At 38.3% G+C, this 21,333-nt stretch overlaps 2 protein-coding genes across 6 annotated transcripts; one reads left to right on the top strand and one right to left on the bottom strand.

Moving 5' to 3' along the window:
- Positions 1–131: 131 nt before the first annotated feature.
- MRPS18C (mitochondrial ribosomal protein S18C) lies at positions 132–2,752 on the bottom strand. Its single transcript, XM_017820167.1, has 6 exons — positions 2,677–2,752; positions 2,514–2,587; positions 1,225–1,308; positions 711–768; positions 351–410; positions 132–270 (listed from the first exon to the last, which is right to left on the bottom strand). The coding sequence occupies exons 1-6, from the start codon at positions 2,726–2,728 to the stop codon at positions 194–196; spliced, it is 405 nt and encodes a 134-aa protein (XP_017675656.1). The 5' UTR covers positions 2,729–2,752; the 3' UTR covers positions 132–193.
- A 243-nt stretch (positions 2,753–2,995) lies between these two features.
- Positions 2,996–19,099, top strand: HELQ (helicase, POLQ-like). Of its 5 annotated transcripts, XM_017820162.1 has the most exons (19): positions 2,996–3,151; positions 3,552–4,290; positions 4,633–4,811; positions 5,403–5,603; positions 6,638–6,710; positions 7,150–7,247; positions 7,819–7,917; positions 8,648–8,793; positions 9,693–9,932; positions 10,808–10,949; positions 11,251–11,355; positions 11,860–12,079; positions 12,817–12,974; positions 13,871–13,969; positions 14,255–14,428; positions 15,026–15,139; positions 17,209–17,343; positions 17,810–17,849; positions 18,899–18,978. In XM_017820162.1, exons 1-18 carry the CDS (start codon positions 2,996–2,998, stop codon positions 17,816–17,818), a joined length of 3,087 nt encoding a protein of 1,028 aa, XP_017675651.1. In that variant the 3' UTR covers positions 17,819–17,849; positions 18,899–18,978. The 5 variants fall into 5 exon arrangements, with proteins under 5 accessions (XP_017675651.1, XP_017675650.1, XP_017675653.1 ...); XM_017820161.1 differs by lacking the exon at positions 17,810–17,849 and having other exon boundaries at positions 18,899–19,099; XM_017820163.1 differs by lacking the exons at positions 2,996–3,151; positions 17,810–17,849 and adding an exon at positions 3,233–3,347 and having other exon boundaries at positions 18,899–19,099.
- The last annotated feature ends 2,234 nt before the right edge of the window (positions 19,100–21,333 follow it).

Raw genomic sequence — 21,333 nt, 5'->3', positions numbered from 1 at the left:
TGCCAGTTTCTCTTACTGCTTAATATTTCATACTTTCTTCAGACAATAAATTTTAGAGACTTCATAAAATTAATAAAAATCCAACTGACATCCACCCCTCAGTCAACCACACACTATGCTAGAAAACCACATTTCCAGTAAGCAAGTATATGAACATGAAACACAGTTTTATTGTTTATTTCTTTACAGCACTTTACTCTGGATACTTGATATTACATATCTTGGGGTCTGTGAGAAATTGTGGGTTCTTAAGCACAACTGGCATAAATCCTGTAAAAAGATAAGATGGAGGCATTCTTAATAGAAAAGTAAGCTTGCCTTAGAAAACTCAGAAGCATAATCATACTTACCAAGTACTTGAGCTCTTTTAATAGCTTTTGTAACTTCCCTCTGCTTCTTGTGGCACAAGCCTAAAGAGATGAATTATTTTCAACACTGAACAAGCCATTAGTCTAAAGGGATGTTACTGATAATTCCCTCTATCTTTGTCTAGTCTTCCTAGAATAATGCACATGTGCTTTTACTGTTACATACAAAATGCATATAATTAAGGGATATTTTTATTCCTTGATGCAGGCTATTAAGTCAGGAATACTCTTACAAAACATATAGAGTTGGTAGCAGTTACTTTTGGAAAGATTGCTGATGCACAGTTACTTAGAAGAACATGAATATTAACCAGTAAATTTTTAATTTAATACTTCACATACCTGTTATATGTCTGCCATAAATGCAGCCAGTATAAGGAGAAACAAACTGGGAAAGAAGCTACTTAAAAATAAGAAAATCAAAGTCAGTTTAAGAACTTTTTTTAGATATTTATGTTACTACTTGCCCTCTGTTTTTCTTTTTCCCCATCTATTTTTACAAAACACAGTTCTACCTAAAGAAAAAGTAGAGCTTGGAACTAAACAGTATTTTCTATGGCATAACATTTAAGCTGTATGACAGATGGATTGTAACCAAGGCCTCTTATTTGGTAAATGACAAAATTGTCACACTAACACACAGAACTAGTAGCTTGATCAGCTTATAACTACATTATTTGACCCTTAATCTGCACACATTTTCAAGTTTTAAACTCCTACACATATGAATGGATTTTTATGTTTGGGGGGGTTTTTTGTTTTGGGTTTTTTTTTTCAGTTCTTGTGGACTTCTGACACACACATTTAAAAATCATAAACCACTTACCTTCATCTGAGGACATGAGTTTTCACTCACCTGCACATTCTTGTAGTCCACATTTATTTCACATAAGATACATCTTTTTGGAGGCTCCTTATAAGGGTTCTCCATTTGTATAGGCTGAAATTAGAGAATTTTTAACATCTTTAAGCTTCACCAGAAAATAAAGAACATTTGTTACTTTGAATCCTTCAGGCAAGATATACCTTGAAACCAAGAGATATTTAGGGCACCACTGAAGTTTTTGAATAACTTCCCTAACTCTGTTTCCCTAACACACTGATTGGTACAGAGCCATCTAAAAGACTTCTCACATGTAAACAGCCTTTTATATTTTAGTAATAATGATACTGTAACAAGTCTATTAAAGCATTCAGTGAGATGGTGCTTACACCTGTTACTAAGAAGTCAATATCTGCAGAAGCTGGTAGTGAGGTGGCTCTGTCTGATAAGTCACAAGAGTCTTTTTTTGAAAAGAATTTCAAAGCAAGTGGCCTGAGGGAGCTCCTGTCTGCTCACACACTTTAAAGAGAGATTTCCAAGGACTGAAAGGCTCCTCAAGCTTCAGAATACACCCAACACCAAATCCTCGCAAGAAATCACAGAATTGTCAGGATTGGAACGGACCTTTGGAGATCATCCAGTCCAACACCCCTGCCAAGGCAGGGTCATCCTGTTGCACAGGAATGCCATCCAGGTGGGTTTGGAATGTCTCTAGAAAGGGAGACTCTACAACCACCCTGTTGTGGCAGCCTGTTCCAGTGCTCTGCCACCCTCAGTGTACAGAAGTTCTTCCTCACGCTGAGGTGGAACTTCTTGTGTTTCAGTTTATGGCTACTGCTCCTTGTCCAGTCACTGGGCACAACCAAAAAAGGTCTGGCACCATCCTCTGGGCACCTGCCTTTGAGATATTTATATGCACTTTGCAGGCACAGGTAGAATTTGGGCAGAGAAGGAATACTTTAAGAAGTTTTTGCTGGTGCCAAAACCCACATATTTTTTTAATGTAAACCTAGTGCACTCTCTTAAGTCTTTTCCTCAGCTATATAGAGGAAACTAGCTGGTGCTACCAAAGCTTTTGCTCCACATTCGGGTTTCTGAGGCAGCAGGTTTAAGGACTATAGTTAAAATACTGAAATACAGGTCAATGGTGCCGTAACTCTCAGCACCCGGTGACCTCCTGTTTGTAACACAACGGATCCGTAGCCACCAGGGCAAAGCCTTTTCAGACACGGCTGAAAACGGAGAATCGGGCTTTTTCAGCCCGGCCGAAGCCCCCCCTGCGCAGGGTGGGCGGCGGGACGGGGGGTTCGTGTGAGCCTCACCTGGTCGGGGTGCTCGGGTTGCGCCTGGGGCTGCCCCTCGTGCTGCAGGCGGCGCGGGCGCGCCCACAGCGCCGCTGCAAGGGAGAGAGCGACAGGGTTAGCGGCGGCGCGGTGGGCCGGGGGGAGTGAGGAACGGGGGGAGGAGGGAGCGAAAGGGACGCACCGGGAACCAGCCGCCGCCAGTAACCCTGCCCCGACACGGCCCGCGCCGCCATGATACCCGCGCACGGCCGCTTCCGCCCGCGCGTCACTGCCGCCCGCCGGCCAATGGCGGAGCGGCCTGCCCCGCTCGGGGCAGGCGATTGGCCGACGCGTGGTCACGTGCCCGTCGCGGCGGGTTGTTGCCGGAAGTGTCCGCTCCCGCTTCATGGCGGCCGCACCTCGCCCGCGCGACTGGGTGTCCCCTCGTCCTGTCCCGCCGCGGCCGTGACGGCCCCGCGCAGCCCCGGCCGCAGGGCGGCGGCCGGGGCTGGGACAGGGGCATGGCCGAGCCCGGCCTCGCGGTGCGGAGGAAGAACCGCCCCAGCTCGGAGCGCAAGAGAAGCCGCGCCCCGATGCAGCCCAGCGCCGCCAGCTCGCCGGTGGCTCCCAAGAGACCGAGCTCTGGTGGCGAGGGGCCACCGCCGGTAGAGCCCCCGGTAGGGGATGGCGGGGTCCTAGGGCTGGTATCGGGGCGGGGGAGCTCCATCTGGGAGCGTGGAATGTCCCAGACCGAGCCTGCGTGGCGCGTGTCGGGAAGGGCCGTGCTTTGTACGACAGGGGATGATCCCGTTTGGCTTTACCTTTAAAAAAGCTCATCTCCATCAGCTCTCTGTGCAGGCATCCATCCTGCTTGTAGGTTTGGTTTCACTGAGTCGAAGTGTGTGTTCGTTTAGAACTGGACCTGGGTTTCCCCCACAGACAATATCAGAAAAGACAATTTTCTTTTAAGCTGGGGAAGACCTAGATTATTTGCATCTGATGTGCGTGCTGCACAAGTTATGCTGCCTCCTGTGGCGTTGCTTCAGAGTATTGATGCTCACTGTTCTGGTTTTACAGTGCTGTAACGACAGTGAGGAAGACATGTTTGGTGACTATGACAGCTTCTGTGGAAATGATTCTTTGCTAGCTCAAGTGGATGACATCGAACACAAGTACCTGCAGGATAAAAACATGGATGTGAAAGCAGCTAGAGAAATCACAGTTGGGAATCTTCAGTCAGGAATTCACCAGAAAAAACAAGACAACTTCTCTGCTTCAGAAAAAGCATCTGTCCTTAAAGCTGACAAAGAGGGTGCTTGCCAAGTGCAGGACAGAGACCTGGTGGATGGCAGTAGAGAACCAGCTGAATCTCTTTTAGATGACTTGCCATCATCACAACTTTTGTATTTTGAGAAAATGGATGAACTTTCTTCTGCTTTTAGGACATCGCCAGACTCAAAAGAGAGGAGAGAATGTGTGAATTCTTCCTCCAACAAAATCAGAAGCCCGTTGTCTTATTGTGCTGATGCTGAACACAGGAACAGACCTATGGACTTTTCCTCAGACTCCAAGTGTGTTTTATTGAAAACTGAGAGTCTTAAAGATCACCTAAAAAGTGCTATGACTGGGAATGCCAAAGCCCAGACTCTGCAGGTCTCTAAGACCAAGCAGCTTAAAGAAGCTGTTTTATCTGAAGAGATTTTTGTTGCTAGGAAAGCTATTGAATCTTCTTCTGTTGATATAGGCCCTTTTTATGGATTACCTAGCAAAGTTAAAGATTTATTCAGACAACTTCGAGGGATTGAAACACTTTATGGTAGTGTAACTAATGGTTTGTTGAAAAAAAATTGCTAATGGAGTGTTGTCTCTTTCACCCATTACCCTATAAAAATATTTAAGGTAATTTTTGATGTAAACCATGTTGGAAAATAGTTGTTTTGGTTTTGTAAATGGCTTTCTTGGTGTTTTAGGTGGGTGAAAAAGGTTTATATGGCTTATAGAATATATTGTTGAAGGCTTCACTACTGAAGACTTCTAGTGGTTTATTGAGGAAAAATCCTCAAACACTGGGCTTAAAGTATTCCATGGGAAATGCAGGCATTGTGCTATTGGCTAACATGCCCCTGGGATTGCTAATAGTTCCTTTTTGATTTTTCAGAGTGGCAGCATGATTGCTTAATGTTAGAATCTCTACAGCAAAGAAAGAACTTAATATACTCATTGCCAACCAGTGGTGGAAAAACACTGGTAGCTGAAATAATGATTCTCCAGGAACTACTCTGCAGGCAGAAGGATGTTCTGATGATCCTGCCATATGTTGCCATTGTCCAAGAAAAGGTCTGGATACAGTGTTTCTGATACTGCTTTGTTTGATACTTATATTTTCTGATATGTTTCGTTACCTTGTCGCTTGGCTGGTTTTCAGCAAGCTCCATGATTTTTATGAATATATGGTGCGAAGTGAGTGAAGTGAGTGACCCCTCCTAGATGCTGCTCTGAGGGTCAGTAATTTTGTAATGGAACAGTCATAAATCGTGAAGTGAGGATGCTGAGTTGTAAAGTAAATTTTATATACATATATTTATATATAAAGTGAATTTTGAAATAATGGTGCTTTTTTGATGTTTTGTACAGTTCTGCAGCCCAAGAGCTGAGCTGTCCAACTCGCTAAAGAAATGGTCTTGAAATAAAAGCTATCATTTTTTGGTGTAAAGGGAAAGTTAGTTTTAGAGAACAGATGAAACACAACCTGATAATATGTGCAGACACTTCAGTTTTGCAGCTGGCATAGGTAGTCATAGCTAATATGTTTTCAATAATTCAAGCCATTGATTGTGGTGTGGGTTGATTATTTGTATGTTGAGTTCTTGAGGCAGCTCTGAAATCCAAAATGAGCATGTGTTTGTTCTCTGATTTTTTTCTTTACAGATTAGGGGTTTATCGAGTTTTGGGATAGAACTGGGTTTCCTGGTTGAAGAATACGCAGGAAGTAAAGGAAGATTTCCACCAATCAAAAGGAGAGTAAAAAAATCTCTTTATATTGCTACCATAGAGAAGGGACATGCTCTGGTGAATTCCTTAATTGAAACAGATAGGATCAGTGACCTTGGTCTGGTTGTCGTAGATGAGGTATGACACAAGACTTACTCAGTTTGATCACATTTTTCTAATATAATTAGCAAACAGTGGTTCTTTGATTGCTTGGTTTTGCTTTGAGTGTTCATCATGGAATTACTACTACTTAACTAAGTTTTTTTTCTGCATTGGTACATAATTCTGTAATATTGGAAGTTATTTTTCATTAACTGAAGCACTTGTTGCTGTATCAGGATGATTCTATATCGAGAGATCTACAGTGTTAATGATTGGTGGTGAATTGTTTAATAACTACTTGTCAATTAGACATCTGTATCAGATTACCAAAAAGCATAAATCATTTTAGTTGTATGGAATGTATTTTAGGAAACCCAGAACTTAGCTCCTAAGTGTGAAACCATGTGACTTTGTGTCTGGTATTAACAACAACTCAATGGAACATTAAAAGAAAAAAAAGAAAAATATCAAGTAACATTTGGCTGTGAGAATTGCCCCTTATTCTGCTTTTTAGTGGTGCAGCTGAGTTGTGCTACTAAGGGTTGACTGTGGGGTTAAATAACATGTATAGGGAGGCTGTTTAATTCATGGAATGCCTCAGGCTGACTGACCTTACTTTAGCACAGGAGCTTCTAAACAGAAGACAGCGGTAGCATTTAATTCTACTCTTTCTGGGAGCTGCCTACTAGAAATTTTTCTGCTCTGAGTGTTGTTTAAAATGCATTTTGTTGAAAATTGCTTTTGACTGGTGAATACAAAAATCTCCGCACTGACTTTTTACTGTCAGGAGTTAACTGTTTGGGTCAATTATGGTCTAGTTAATTGGAAGGTAGATCTTGTCTACATTTGGTCTTGATTCTTAAATGTTGTTTCATTGAGGTTGTGCTTCTGGAGGGAGCTTAGCAGTCAAAATTTACAAGCGGAAGTCCAACAAAGAATCCTGTAGTATTTGTTTAGGTCTACATAATTTGTTGGGGGTGGTTTAGGTTGGTTTTTTGGTTTTGTTTTTTTTTTTTTTAGAAATCCTCTTAGTAACATTCTTGCATTTTCTTTTTCTCTTCTGTGCACAGCTGCATATGCTTGGTGAGGGAAGTCGTGGAGCAATACTGGAAATTACTCTTGCGAAAATCCTTTACACCAGTAGTAAGTCATGGCTGCAGTTAATGTTATTAACATATTGTAGTGATGGCATCTCTAGAGGGGAGTCATGCTTTTGCTTTCTGGATTTATGGTGTTCTGGCTGCTTTTGAAAAGCATGCCATGACTCCATGCAGTAATGATGTTCATTGACCCTCTAACGATGGGCTGGGTGTTCTTGAAACTTCTTTGATACTTCTCTGCAAAATCCTGAGTATTGTCAATTGTCTTCCATTTCTTTGTAGGAGCCCCTAACCATTCCAATTAAATGCTCTTTTTTTACATCTCAAGTAGTATTTCTTAGCCTAGATCCCCCTTTAATCCGTCTACTTCGGCATTTACGAAAGACTAATGATGAAGAAGCAGGCCTATGAATTAACTGCTGAGCAAAAGTGTTAAAAATTGGTCATGTGACAATAAATTCATCTCAACTTCTGTTCTACAGAAAACACACAAATCATTGGAATGAGTGCAACGTTAAATAACGTTGGAGACCTGCAGAAGTTCCTGCGAGCAGAATACTACACCAATAATTTTAGACCGGTCTGTATGCAAGATACCATAGACTAGTAAAGAAGATATTTGGCTTTAAAGTTATAGTAAATCTGTTTAGGATTGTATCACAGCTTTTTTGCTTAATTTCACTGTATAGTGTAATATAATCTGTTCTATTGCTTGCAGTTGTTACCAATACAATAAATTTCACTGGGCATTTTTAGATGCACAAATGTAGTAACCTTTATATTGTCCTGTTAAGACATTTGTGTCATTTTAACTAAACCAATTTCTAAATTACAGCTACTGTGATAAACCACTTCTTTTGATGTAACTAGAATCTCTATTACTGGTGCTTGTATGCTGTCAGGACAGTGGTTTATTAATAGTTCATGGGATACTGTATTTATCATTCTTCATCAAGATTCAGTGCCTTATCAAGGCAGATAATTAAAACAATTATCTAAAAAATTCTTGATGGGGTGAAGTGTGTGCTTGTGTGTAAGTATGTATATGTCATGTGATGCTTAGAAAAAACCTTTAGCTGTACATAAGCAAGAGCTTGAGAGAAAACTTAGTAATTTAATTAAAGTTCCTGTTCATGGCTTCTGTCTGCTAGGTAGAGTTAAAGGAGTATGTGAAGATACAAGACACCATTTATGCAGTTGACAGCAAAACAGAAAATGGCTTTACGTTTTCACGTCTCCTTAATTTCAAGGTAAAAACCAAAGTGCTTATAGTTTCTTTGAACTGTTTTTATGAAATGTATTATTATACATTGATTATTTTTAATAGGCTTTTTACTGGAGAAATTGCTTAAACATTATAGTTCGTTTGTAGTACTTGTGAGAAAGAAAATGGTGAGCTTTGGGGAGGAAAAAGGCCTTAAAAAACCTGAACACTTAACTTGATTTTCACTTTATTTTCACTCTTTGAGGTAGAAGTTTCTTCAGTGTTTTGACCTGTGAAGGTAATAGGTTTGAGTATTCCAGATACCCAATGCTTTATGTTTTGGGGTAGATTTTCTCGATGGTTCATCAGTTAAGACAGTACTGAAAGAAGATATTTTTTGGAGGGGGTTTCCAGCTTATTGCTGGCTTGTAGGGATTCATTTCAACCTTTACAAAGAAAAATGTGTCTTATGGTAGACTGCCAGTATCACAGTATTTCTATGGTGTTGCTAAAAGAAAATGAAGTATTAAGAGGAAAAAGCGAAGAATTTGATTTGTCCATCCTTGTATCCCTGAGTCCAAGCTAGATATGTTAATAAACTCTTTCAAGTGAGAACTGGGAGAAAAGCTTATCATTCAACTTCTTGCAATTATGCCACATTAAATTAAATGGCTGTATTCTAGCAAAGGTTGAGAACAAGTATTACTTAGTATTGCATACTTAGGTTATGACTTATTAACAAATATTTAAACTTAGAAATTCTGTCTTTATTATAGTATTCTAGTTGTCTGGAGAAAGCGGATCCTGACCACATCATTGCACTGGTTACTGAAGTTATTCCTAATTATTCCTGCCTAATCTTTTGTCCCACCAAAAAGAATTGTGAAAATGTGGCTTCAATGGTGTGCAAGTACCTCAAGAAGTAGGTGTATGTGATTTTTTTTTATTTTATTTTTTAATTATATATATTGAATAAAGGATTTATTGTCACTAGTTTGCAAGTGGCTTTCCCTGGAGATTAGAAGTAAATACTCTGACCATGGAATCATATGAAGTTGCTAACTGCATAAGTGACAGCAAACCTTGAAAGGCTTATTAATCAAAATTTTTTTTAGAAGTTCTTGCTTTTAAACCAAATTAGTTGGAAAATGGTTATCAGAGGACAAATGCTAAAGAAAAAAGGAAAAGCATACTAAATTAATTTAACTTTGTGTCCCTTTGACACTGGTTTCTGCAAGCTTAGAAAACAAGCTTTTTTCTCTATAGCCCTGTATTTGGTCGTGTATGTTATTAGTCATTTCAGTATCTCTGTTCCACACCCACTTGGTGAATCTAAGTTGTAAAATGTAAACCAGACTTCATTAATAAAGAAAAGAAAGTAAGTGTTAGTTTTGGTTTCGTTTAAATGTGATTTGATCAACTCGTAATGGTCTAGCAAAGGTAAATTTTATGTAGAAAGAAATTATATTAAAATAAACAAGCCTGCTCCCTTGCTATCAAAATTGAAATAATTTTTAAATGTAGCTATAATCTTCACTACCGGCCCTATTTCCTTTCTTTGGTGCATTTAATACCCACACACAATCAATAAATGTTTGATTCCTTTTGTGCCTGTGCTTATAAACGAGAAGAGAGTTCTATTGCAACTAAATCAGTCCTGTGTATTGCTGTTTTAAAATTACTGAAAATAACTATTTCTCCAACCTAGATGTTAGAGGAATGGATAATGAAGAGAAATAGACAGTAAACATGTTTCTTAATTTATTTTTTTTTTAGTTAATGGTTGGTCAAAGTCTAAAGAAATACTTTTCCTCCTCTAAGAGAATTTAGAGCTCACAGGGAGAAAGAAAAACAAGATCTCGTCGAGAACCTAAAGAATATTGGAAATGGAAGTGTCTGTCCTGTTCTGAAGCAAACAATCCCTTTTGGTATTGCCTATCACCATAGTGGCCTTACAAATGATGAAAGAAAAAGCATAGAGGAAGCATATTCTTCAGGTGTCCTGTGTCTGCTTGCTTGCACAGCTACTCTGGCTGCTGGAGTCAACTTGCCAGCTAGAAGGTTAATAACCAAAACATATTTCGTTTTTTTAATAGACTTTACTTTGTAAAAAAAATGCTTTAATAAGTTGGAAATATCAGTGCTATTTAAAGTGTGTTTCTGCTTTTACTAGCAAATTGGAAGTATAAGGGATTTTGTGTTCAACTTGGGACACAAGACTGCAAAGTTTTTATGTATGAAATGTGAGTCAGTAGCAAGTCCCTCAGAATGCATAGCTGAAGAGCACTTACCTAAATAGAATAAGGAAATGTTAATAAATGGAAGAAATATTATAGTATTTTACTAATGTTATTCAGGAGTATAGTGGTTTCTTTAGAATTTAACCTAAGAACAGTGTTTAAATTGGAAAATAAATATTTTCTAAGGAGTTAGTTTGAACACAAAAAGTTACTTTCAACACAAAAATGCGTTATCTTTTCATGTACAGGTGTGGATGATATGATTGCTGTACTCTGTATGACCAAAGACTATTTGCCTAGAGTCCACTTCTGTGTGTTGGAATTCTGAGGGGAGAAACAAAATTCATACGGACAAGTGTTGTCTTTTTAGCATAACTGATGTATGGTCAGTGTTGAGCATGTTTTTTCTGTAGAACTTATTTTATATCTCAGTGATTTTCATCTTAAACTCAGGCCTAAGTACATGTAAAAACTAGTTTCAAAGGTTCTGCAAAACATAATGAACATGGCTTACCATTTAATAAACCTTAAGTTGTTAAATGCTTTGCATCTGATTTACGCATCTGTTCAAAGAGGTGCAGTAGATTTTTATTAGTTATTAGGTAAGGAGCGTATATAAAGAATGAATTTGTATCATTTTATTGCTGCTTTAGTAATTTGAGTATAAAGTATAACTTATTAAAGGCTTCTTTACAGGGTTATTCTCAGAGCTCCTTATGTTGCTAATGACTTTCTGAAGAAGAACCAGTATAAGCAAATGATTGGCAGAGCTGGTCGAGCTGGTATTGACGATGCTGGAGAAAGTATTCTCATAGTGCAAGAAAAAGACAAACACTTGGTAATTTTTACAAAACTGTTGGTAATTTAAGTTGTTGTCTTAAGTTGGTGGAATAAGCAGGAGGAGCTGGGCTGCCTAGCTTGATTTTTGTTCACTTCTTAATGTTGCAAATATTTAGCTTATATAATAATACCTTTAAACGACCTTTATGTGATTTGTTTTCAGATCTGAACTGTAAAATTTAGATGTTTACACTTATATTCTTTATGAGCTGAATCGTGCATATCAGTGTGTTTTTTTAAAGTGTAAAATTAATGCGTAAATATTTCCCCTGTACAAGTACATTTCTTGCTCTTTTTAGGTTCGGGATTTAGTTAATAGTCCTTTGGAGAATTGTTACAGCAATCTTCTGCTGGAGTTGACCAAGGGAATGCAGAGCCTGTTGTTGTCTTTGGTTGGACTGAAGGTATCAGTTAACTCTTCTCTGTGAGTAACTTAAGTGCTTGGAAATGTGAAGAAAATGTTACCTGTTGATTCTGTAGAAAAAAAGCAGACTTCTTAAACTTCAGAACAGCTTCCAATCAAATAAGAAGGGCAAAGGTTTGATTAGTCTTTACTTAATAACTGAGTTAAATAAAATCATGTAATATGACAGTTTCCTTATGTGTAAAAGCAAAAATGGTATCTACCTTATTGTACAATACAGTATTAATGTTTCTATTTCTGATACTTGATTCAAATAGAAACAGTGGAAACAAATTAACATGATGTAGTAGCTCGAATAATAGACCAGGTGGAGAGCAGTCCCATCAGATCCGCCATAGGCTGCCTATCACGGTATTTGTTGTCTTGTGTTTCTATAGAAACACATCAACAGGATATCAAACTTCATCTCTGTTTGGTAAATTTTTTCCTATATCTTATGAAATTATAACTTCCAATATGCTAATCACTTCCAATACTGTTGTAGATAGCAGTTACCTGTGAGGAGGTCAACAATTTTATGTGCGGTACATTGCTGGGTGTTCAGCAGCAGCTGCTGTCTAAAGAGAAGAGCCTCTCAGAGGTAATTAAAGATGGACTAGAAAATCTAATAGAAAAAGGACTCCTAAAAGGAAGAATATCTGAGAAGGACCACAATTCCGAATGTACACTAACAATCACACCGTTGGGAAAAGCTACGTATAAAGGTGAGGATTTTTTTATTCTTCTTGTAATATGTATTCCAACAAAGCCTTCATTTCAGCCTTATCTCAGTTTGGTCCTTTTTCCCATCTTCAGTCTGAAACTGCAACGAAAAATAAGTTGTAGAAAGTTTTACTGAATGATGTGCTGAACTGAAAATGGGAATGAACAAGTAGCACAGGACTGAATGGGATGGGAATGAAGTGTAATAATATTGATCCCAGTGGGAGCAAAACCAGAAGTGTACCCCTAAAAAAATTACTTAAAGATTTGATTTAGTGGTTGTGATCAAAGTGCTCAGGACCTTGTTTTATAATTCATTGTTATGAACAGTCATTGTGAACAAAGGGATTTCTTGACTAGAGGGAAGCTTAAGATGGAAAAGGAGCATATGACATGTAAACCAATTGTAATAATGAAGAGAATGCATCAGGAAGTTCTGTTTTCCTGGCATAGCATAAAGGTTTTGGGCTATGGAACACAACTGGAATAAGATGAATCTGAAGGGTTCCTTCAGTCTACCACACAGAACAGACAGACATGGAAATAGGTGGCTGCCTTTCCTCAGTTTTGTTTCACTGCTCAGGTTAGAACAATTATTCAGGTTACAGGTTATTTCTCCTCAATTCAGATGGCATAACAAGCTTTTGTGGAAGATAAAGATAATATTGACTATGTTAAAATCTATTGCACTTGACTGCGTGCCTGTTTATAATCACAATACACTCTGTACTTATTCTAGGATCTATAGACTTGGCATACTGCAATCTTCTGTACAGGGACTTGAAGAAAGGTTTGGAGGGGCTAATTCTTGAGAGCAATCTTCATCTCCTATATCTGGCAACTCCTTATGATGTGACTTCTAGCTGTAGCCCAGATTGGATGATATACTTGAGACAGGTGAGAATTTGCTAGCAAACATGCATTGGGACGTAGAACAATCCTGCTTATTAAATTTGCCGTGAGTTTATATGCATAGGAAATGTAGCTAGCAGGGTAGCAATGTAATGACAAGATATGTTGTTTTATTTTCAGAGGCAGGGCAGAACTGATTTCCTGTGCTGCATAAAAATCTAAGTTCTCTTTTGTACTTATAATATTTGACCCTGTTTGGGGAAAACAGTGGCATGAAACATATCTCTTGAGTTGCCAGTACTCTAAATCCTACCTCTAACCTTGGTGCTTGCCTTGCCATTGCCAAAGTCAGGTTTATCTTAAACAAGACTTTCCTATAAACTAGTTATATGTAGCCACGTCATTGTCGTCCTGCAAGAAAACCACTATTAAATTAATCAAGAGCCATGTTTACCTTCTGATGAGCATTCATTTATATGTGTAATTTAAGGAGCAAAATCCACTAGAGATTTAACCATTTTTTGATATGTCTAATGATGAGTCTAATACTAAACTCCAGCCATGACTGTAGCTATTACACTGTGGCCACTATGTTTGTGTCAGCCTTAGCAGCACTGCCCTCATTCTAGTCTTGCATGCTTTGTAAGATCCACCCATAATTCAACTATTCTGCTTTCTGTAAAGTGTTGTGTACTGGGGGAGCACTAAAATTTATTTATTTATTTTTTAATGAGGCATTCAGAGATGGGCATTTACAGATAATTCAGATAAGTGGGAAAAGAGACTACAGATCTGACTATCTAGTGACTACAGTACTAGTCCAGTGATGAAGTACTCTGTAGAGATACTGAAAAACATTCTTTCACTGTAAATAATACACGTTTTTCTATAACATTAAGAGAACTAAACATCTGAAAATTCTTTGTGAAATCTTTTTTTAGTTCAACCAGCTAAGTGCAGCAGAGCAAAAAGTAGCAGATATTGTGGGAGTGCCTGAAAGCTTTATTACAAAAAAGGCTTCTGGTCAAGCCATCAGAAAGGTAGGCTGGAGATTTCTCATACCTAAGATGACTGTTTAGTAATTTTATTTGATTATTTACAAATTCTAGATTATTTTTCTGCTAGTGTTCCCTATTACTGTTCTAGTTATTAAAGTTCTTTAAACCTCATTGCTTGGTTTTCTTAATGTTAAATGTCTTTGGGTATAATATAGAAATGTTTTAGGGCTGTGAAGGAGTAGAAAGATGAAAAGAATTTCCTTACAGTACTAACAGAAAATATGCAGTTTGATATGAGGTCTGAATTGTAGCTTGTTTTATTCCCAGAATGTGGACAGTGCTGTGGTAAACAGGCTCTACCTGACGTTTGTCCTTTATACCCTGGTGAAAGAGACCAATATATGGAACGTTTCCGAGAAATTTAATATGTCCCGAGGATATGTGCAAAATCTCCTTAATTCTGCTGCCTCGTTCGCCTCCTGTCTTCTACACTTCTGTGAGGTAGTGTGTTAAATGAATGTAAATAAATCCTCTGTGGTTGGTTTTGCAAAATCTGGAGTTTTGTTCTCTTACTTTAGAACTGAACTCGGGTGTTGTATTTCACCTTTCCCGTGCAAAACTGTCTTTTCACCTTTCCTGTTCAAAATTTTTTTTCCTGTTGAGAAAAGCAGCCTTGTAAAGTCATATTTCTGATACTAGAAGTAAGCTTTATGCACTGAGAATGTGAAAATACACAAACTGTATGGGGCAGTGATCAGTGTTGTTGGTGAAATATTTGGCAGTTTTACCTTTCTTTTGGAAATAAGGTCATCTGGTTGTGGAATGTCAGCTCGGGAAAAGAGTTGTCTTGTTCTCTTGGGTTTCTTTCCTCTATTGAAATAATGCACTGCTTGTCCTTCAGAACTGCCCCAACCTTGGGATGTTCAGCTGGAGTGCTGAACACAACTCTGCAACTGGCTAAAAGTATAATTAGAAATAACAGTGCTTCCCCCGTCCAAAAGCCAAATATACACTCGTTGCCATAGCAGAGCTTTTATCAGTAGTGTCCCCCAAATACAGAATTTAAGATCTGATTTCTAGTGATCTCTGTCTCTGCAGGAATTGGAAGAATTCTGGGTTTATAAAGCCTTGCTGACAGAACTTACCAAGCAGCTGACATACTGTGTTAAGACAGAACTCATCCCTCTGATGGAGGTAGCAGGGGTTCTAGAGGTTAGTAAACGTGGCTTTATGAAATTTTTCAGTGTGAACTTGTATGTGAAATGTTACTGTGCCTTTCAAGTATATCTGGAAGATCAGGCTAGTTTGTTATGGAGAATCCAGCAAAATGCAGATATTCCACAACAGTCTGGAGGTTGGCGGAAAAGTGGTCTGTTGAGAAAATGTGAGCTGGAGCCAATAATGTTTTTCTTCTGGCTGCTGCCACGGCAACAGTGAAAATGCTCTATTTGGACAATAATTTAGCTGTATCCTCAGTTGGAAAACAGAGTCCAGGTTTCTTTTGTGGTAAGAATTCTTCAGTTCATAAGAGTAAAGAGGAATAAGAATTTACATATATAAATTAGAAGATCCTCACGGAAATATGTGAAGTCTTGTTGGGAACTTGGGCTTTTGCAAATCACTTGCAGCGCTACATGTACTTTAAATAAGAAATTTAACCAGTTTCTGTATCAAAGATTCCTATTAAAGTATAAAATCTTTTGGGGCTTCAGTCCAAGGTTATACTCTCTGCAAAATGATTTAACTTGCCTGTCCAGGCTGTTACAGAATCAATTTGTCAGGAAACCATTGAATTTAGTGGCAGTAAGGTTTCATTCTCAAAAGCTAAACAATGAAGACTTGAAATCTAATCAGCTGTTGGGTTTTTTATATATATCAAATTTTTTGAAAAAGATAAGTAGTAATTTTTTCATGGCTCACTCCATATGAGACCATTTCTGTGTAAGGCCAAAAACTGCCTGGACAGCACGATTCTGATAAAGTTGTGTTTGATTCTGATAAAGTTGAAGGAGACCCTTCAAAAAAATTGTTGCTATAACCAAGGTACTTCTGCCCTGGAGTTAAAATTATACCAACAGCTGATATTTGTAGCAGGTAAACTGTCCTCATGAACAGATGTAACTTGCTCAGATTTCTGTGGAGGAGATGATAGAATCAGTCTTGAGAGTATTGTCATGAAAGAGAATTATTTACACATTTACTTGGGCAGTTTTCAAAGAGCAATCTAAACCCTTTTCATGAGATTTAAGTAATTAGTGGGAAAAGATTCTGTGTTATTTGTCATACTGTGCATATAACAGCCAAATAGGGCACAGGAAATACTTGTTGGCAATTAGTCGCTACTTCTGGTGAAATTAGTGACACCTATTTCACATCAAGGAACATGCATGGAGGAAGATTATATATTGTAAACTATTGCCTGTTGGATGATAAAAGACCCCAAATAAGCCATCAAAGTTTTTCTGTTCCTTGTTGTCTTTAAAAGAGGTGAGGGGGAAAAAACCCAAAAGGTAATTAACCAAATGTTTGTTCATCAAATGGGCATTTATTTCATAACTCATATTGGGTATGATACATCACTACTATTGTAGAAATTCATTTTAATTTAAGTTCTAGCATTATTTGTTTTGCAAAAGAAATTTGTTTGCCCAGAGACCCTCCGTTAAGCAAATTCTGCTCGGCTGCTTTACATAGGCAACAGGATCAGAGTCAAAAGAAGCAGATAATGCCCACCCTCTTACACTGTTGATAATCACATTCCAGAGAATTACTCCTGTGATGTGCATCTCTCCTGTATATGTGGATTCACAGCCATGACTTCGCACAAAATTGGAGAAATAAAAAAGATACTGTGATGCTAAAGGAAAAATTATTTATAAGCTTGAAACAGGAAGTGTAGCCTCTTCTGGAATTTTGTGAAAGCTCTCTCTGTAATCAGCCCTCCTTTCACTTAGACACCTCCAAAGAATGTGAGACAGTTGTTGGTGTCAGTGACAGTGAATGCAGAAACCCTGATAACAAGAGAAGATGGCAGAGTCAGTATCATCTAGGCTCAGAAAATAAGGGGTTCCTAAGAGCTGGGTGAAATTGTTGGGGGAGGTAGATTTTAGTGGTAAAAAGCTGTGCTTTTGAGGAGTAAATTCTCAGTGAGTATTCATATTAGGGAACAGAGAATTGGATTGATACACAGAATGAAATATTTGAGGTTGGTGCAGAGATTGGCACTTAACAGTAATTCTTACTGCCTGTTCTAATAATCTAACACAATTCTGTACTTTCAGGCAAGAGCAAAACAGCTTTATAATGCAGGATACAAAACTTTAGCACACTTGGCTAATGCAAATCCAGAAACTCTGATAAAGATGATTGAGCACTTGTCACGACGTCAAGCCAAACAAATTGTTTCATCTGCAAAGGTAAGTTAGAAACAAAGTTATAAAAACCTGCTTCAGAACGCCAGCACGTCAAAAGTGGATGTTTGAATGATATTAAAAGTGAAGGATTCAGTTTACTAATTAGTGGATATTTGTGATCCAAATACTGATCTGTGGTAAGAACAACCTGTTACATACAGGATAGTTACAAGTTGTGCTCCTTTTCAGAGGGGAAGCAAAAGGAAAAAATATTTGATGACTTGTTTGATAAAATACGGGAACTAAATGACTACACTGGTCTCCCTGCTGAGTAGTTGTAAGTGGAAATGTTTGATTCTGCCAGTATCTCAGGACTTACCTTACAGAAATTCTAGTGGTAGTTGTGGCAACAGAGCAGTATTTTCAGGATTCTGGAAATGTAAACCAACAAGGCATAGGGTTAACCTCACCTATGTAGTTGCTTTTGTCATGCCCTGTTATTCTTTCCTTCCTTTTCCATTTTGAATAGGCATCATGAGAAGGGCCTTCACTTAATATCTGCCTTTAAGGTACCCTTATTGCCTTTGGCACACATAAATAAACAAAGGGAAAGGTTCTGTAACAAACATTGAGCTTTGTCTAAACAAAAAATATACAGGAAGTACTTTATTTATCAATGGTAGCATTTTCTCTCCTCTATCTCCGTTAATCCTCTGCTGCTACAATGGTATTGGCTTTATGTTGGATTCTGCTGAAAGAACAGGATTTTGGTGAAGTAAGGAAATGTCTAGAATGAATGAATGGGGGGTTGGTGTAAAATTGAGACGGTCAGTAATGAAGTCTTGATTTGTATGTTCTCATGGAGTAAACATACTAACTTTGAGGTTTATGCACTTTATGAAAGGTCACATTTGTTTAATGTTGTAGGCTTCTTGCTGCTCTTTTTTTTCTTATGTTGCTTTGTGAGCCAGAAGAGAGGGATATATGCAGATTCCTCATCCACATCAGTGTCAAATCCAACAATCTAGCTTACACTCATGCTCAGATATTAAATTAATGGAGTTTTCTCTAACTGGGAAGTTAGAAGAGTGCTTGCATGGAGGCCTGTTCTTCCCCAGCTGCCAGCAGCAAACAACTCAGTTGCTGATACTGGGACTCCTCTATGTCTGGTGTAAAATGCTGTAGTAAGAAATTTTGTATAAAGCAAGAAATTGGCAACTTGTCAGGCACAACTTAAAAGTGTTTATTCCAATGTGGAAAATAAATGTTTAAGGTTAAAAATGATCCTTAATAGTTACAGACAAAACTGTTTAGTTCTGTAAATTTTATGTGCTGTGGCAGAATTGAGAAAAACAGCTGTGTACTGTATGAATTTTTATGTGACTGCTTTTTATATGGGTGTACACTAATCATTAAGACATCTTGGTAGTAGTACTTGTGCACAAGTTAGTCCTTTGAGGCAAAGGTCCTGTGATCACTGTGGTCCTGTGAGCAGCAGCAGAGGTCTTTCACAGACCAGGTGCAATTTTGGAAAGAAACATTGGTGTTTTAACCTAACAATTGCATCTAATGCTTGTATTTGTTTTCTAATTTTTTTTGTTTGTTTTTGTCACTGTAGATGCTGCTGAGTGAAAAAGCTGAGGCTTTACAAGAAGAAGTTGAAGAACTCCTAAAGGTGCCTACAGATATCCCAGGGACCCACTGACCAACTGTCATGGAGAAAAATCATGTCCAAAATTTGGATATTTTAAATTTTTTAACTTTCCCGTGTAACGCTGCTGCAATGTAATAAATATTTAATGTCTTTTGTATACCACAATTCTGTGTGAGTTCTGAGTTCAGAATGTTTCTTGGAAAGTTGACTTCATTTGAATGGTTGGATTATGAGCAGTAGGCTAGAGTCAGAAGATGTGATCTTAATTCATTCCTGGTTTCAAACATAGCCCTAGGAGTGCTTTGGGGATTGGACTAACTGCCTGGTGTGTACTTCTGCTGGGAGCTTAGGTTCATAATTGACTTAAATAATATCTTTATTTTGGATATTCCCTTTAGGACACATGGGCTTGAGTGAGCTACTCCAAAATTCCTACTTGGAGGATTCTTTGTTCTCTAGGTATAGCTAACAGGAGAGAAATAGAGCTGCAATTCTTAATAAAGAAGCTGTCCCAGTGTTGTGCAAGAAATTGTAAATGATGCCTAGTTTAAGCCTTCTTAAAAGATGGAAATATCAAATTCATATTCAGCCTTTGGCCATTCCCTGAAATAATTTTTTCAGGATGTATCTGAAGCTGTCTTCCAAACAAAAAGTTTACTTTTTTTTAATGGTTTTTTAATTACTTACTTAAATGTAAAAACGAAGTTTTGAAGAACTGACTTTTGAGAAGCTGTATGAAGTTCTGAGACTCCATGGGCATGTGTCAGTCACAGTTAGGATTTCTAAAGATATCTGAACCAGATTTGTTCCAGCAAAAAGTTAGGGCTCGTGGAAGTAGTTTTGAGGATGCCTGAAACTTCCTCGGTTGTGATAAAGTAAACTTTGCAAAGCTGGTGTCTAGTACTGGACAATGGTAGAGCACTGCCCATTAAGACAAACTTGAAAGCTGGGATAGACTGGTGGGTTAAGTCATAGAATGATAGAATGGTTTGGGTTGGAAGGGATCTTAAAGATCACCTAGTTTCATCTCTGTTTTAGTCAGGGACACTTTTCACTAGACCAGGTTGCTCAGAGCCCCATCCAACCTGTCCTTGAACACTTTCAGGGATGGGGCATCCTCAGCTTCTCTGGGAAACCTGTGCCAGTGCCTCACCACCCTCATAGAAAAAAAATGTGTTCCTAACATCCAGTCTAAATAACTCCATTCCCTCTTGTCCTATCACTATCTGCCTATGTAAAAGGTCTCTCTTCCTCTTTTTTTATAAGTCCTGGAGCCTTCTGCAGGCTGAACAACCCCAGCTCTCTCACCCTGTTTTCATATGAGAAGGGCTGCAGCCCTCTGATCATCTTCGTGACCTCCTCTGAACCTGCTCCAACAGGTCCATGTCTTTCTTGTGCTGAGGACCCCGGACCTGGATGTAGTATTCCAGGTAGGGTCTCACAAAGACACAAAAGTAGTTCTGAATTATGGTAGCCAGTATAGTGGCACACCTGAACATGGCATTTCTCTGCAAAATCAGGTGTCTCTTCTCAGTAAAGCAAAATTAAGATGAACCTTATTTAAACTGTGTGTTCATTACTCAACTTTGGTTAATTATGTTGCCGTTCTGGAAATAAACAAGAATAGTTTTAAATCCAGTGGGGCCGTTAAATGTTGAATGCTTGATTGAAAGGAGTTATGGTGAAAAACTGATGAAAATGCTAGTATTGTACTGCTCATAGGTAGCAATGCAATAAATTCTTTATTTAGCAAAAACATACCTCCACTTATGATAATTCATAGTGGCTTACGAAGTTTGCATAAGTGCAATATTTGAGTGCATTCAGTATTAAACCAGGTCAAGAATTTAAAACCAGCACTTTTTAGAGGCAGCATGATTCATTTCCACTGGTTGATTGAGTGCCACTAGAGGAATCCTGTTACTGATCCTGAAAGCTGAGGCATAAATGGCTTTGGAAACAGAAAATTAAGTTGACTCTAACAATAATTGGCCCTCAAGGGCAGAAGCGGTATTTGCCATGACTTGAGGCTGTGTAAGTCTGTCTCTTAATGCCTTGCCCTTCTAATTGAGATATATTTTTCACCAAATGATAGATAGTTTTAAATTCTCTATTGGTTTATTTGTGTTACATTCAAAAGACAGATGATGCTCACTCCAGCATAACTGTATGTACCTAAGCAGTTGATGTAGTACACATATAAGAAAATTTTAGTGATGCTCTTAAGGTCTAACCAGTTGCTCTAAAGTTTTATTGGTGGTTTCTCCAGAGTTTGGTACAGTCTTGCATGGATTTTGGGGAAAAAAAAAAAAAACAAGCAAAAACAAAACAAGGAGCAAGTTACTGTAAAATTATTCACTCTGAGTAGTGATTTATTGCAATAACTGATGCTGTGGAAA

This window comes from Lepidothrix coronata, unplaced genomic scaffold (assembly GCF_001604755.1).
Source record: "Lepidothrix coronata isolate B3197 unplaced genomic scaffold, Lepidothrix_coronata-1.0 Scaffold79, whole genome shotgun sequence".
Lineage (NCBI taxonomy): Eukaryota > Metazoa > Chordata > Aves > Passeriformes > Pipridae > Lepidothrix > Lepidothrix coronata.
This window is presented reverse-complemented; position numbering and strand designations above follow the sequence as displayed.

Bases quoted from the DNA above. Each gene is read 5' to 3' on its own strand.
- MRPS18C (XM_017820167.1), bottom strand. From the start codon at position 2,728: ATGGCGGCGCGGGCCGTGTCGGGGCAGGGTTACTGGCGGCGGCTGGTT. The intron at 2,588-2,676 runs GTGCGTCCCTTT...TCTCCCTTGCAG, and splicing joins CTGGCGGCGGCTGGTTCCCG to CGGCGCTGTGGGCGCGCCCG. The intron at 1,309-2,513 runs GTGAGGCTCACA...CTCTAATTTCAG, and splicing joins AACCCGAGCACCCCGACCAG to CCTATACAAATGGAGAACCC.
- HELQ (XM_017820161.1), top strand. From the start codon at position 2,996: ATGGCCGAGCCCGGCCTCGCGGTGCGGAGGAAGAACCGCCCCAGCTCG. The intron at 5,604-6,637 runs GTATGACACAAG...TTCTGTGCACAG, and splicing joins GTCTGGTTGTCGTAGATGAG to CTGCATATGCTTGGTGAGGG. The intron at 7,918-8,647 runs GTAAAAACCAAA...TCTTTATTATAG, and splicing joins CACGTCTCCTTAATTTCAAG to TATTCTAGTTGTCTGGAGAA.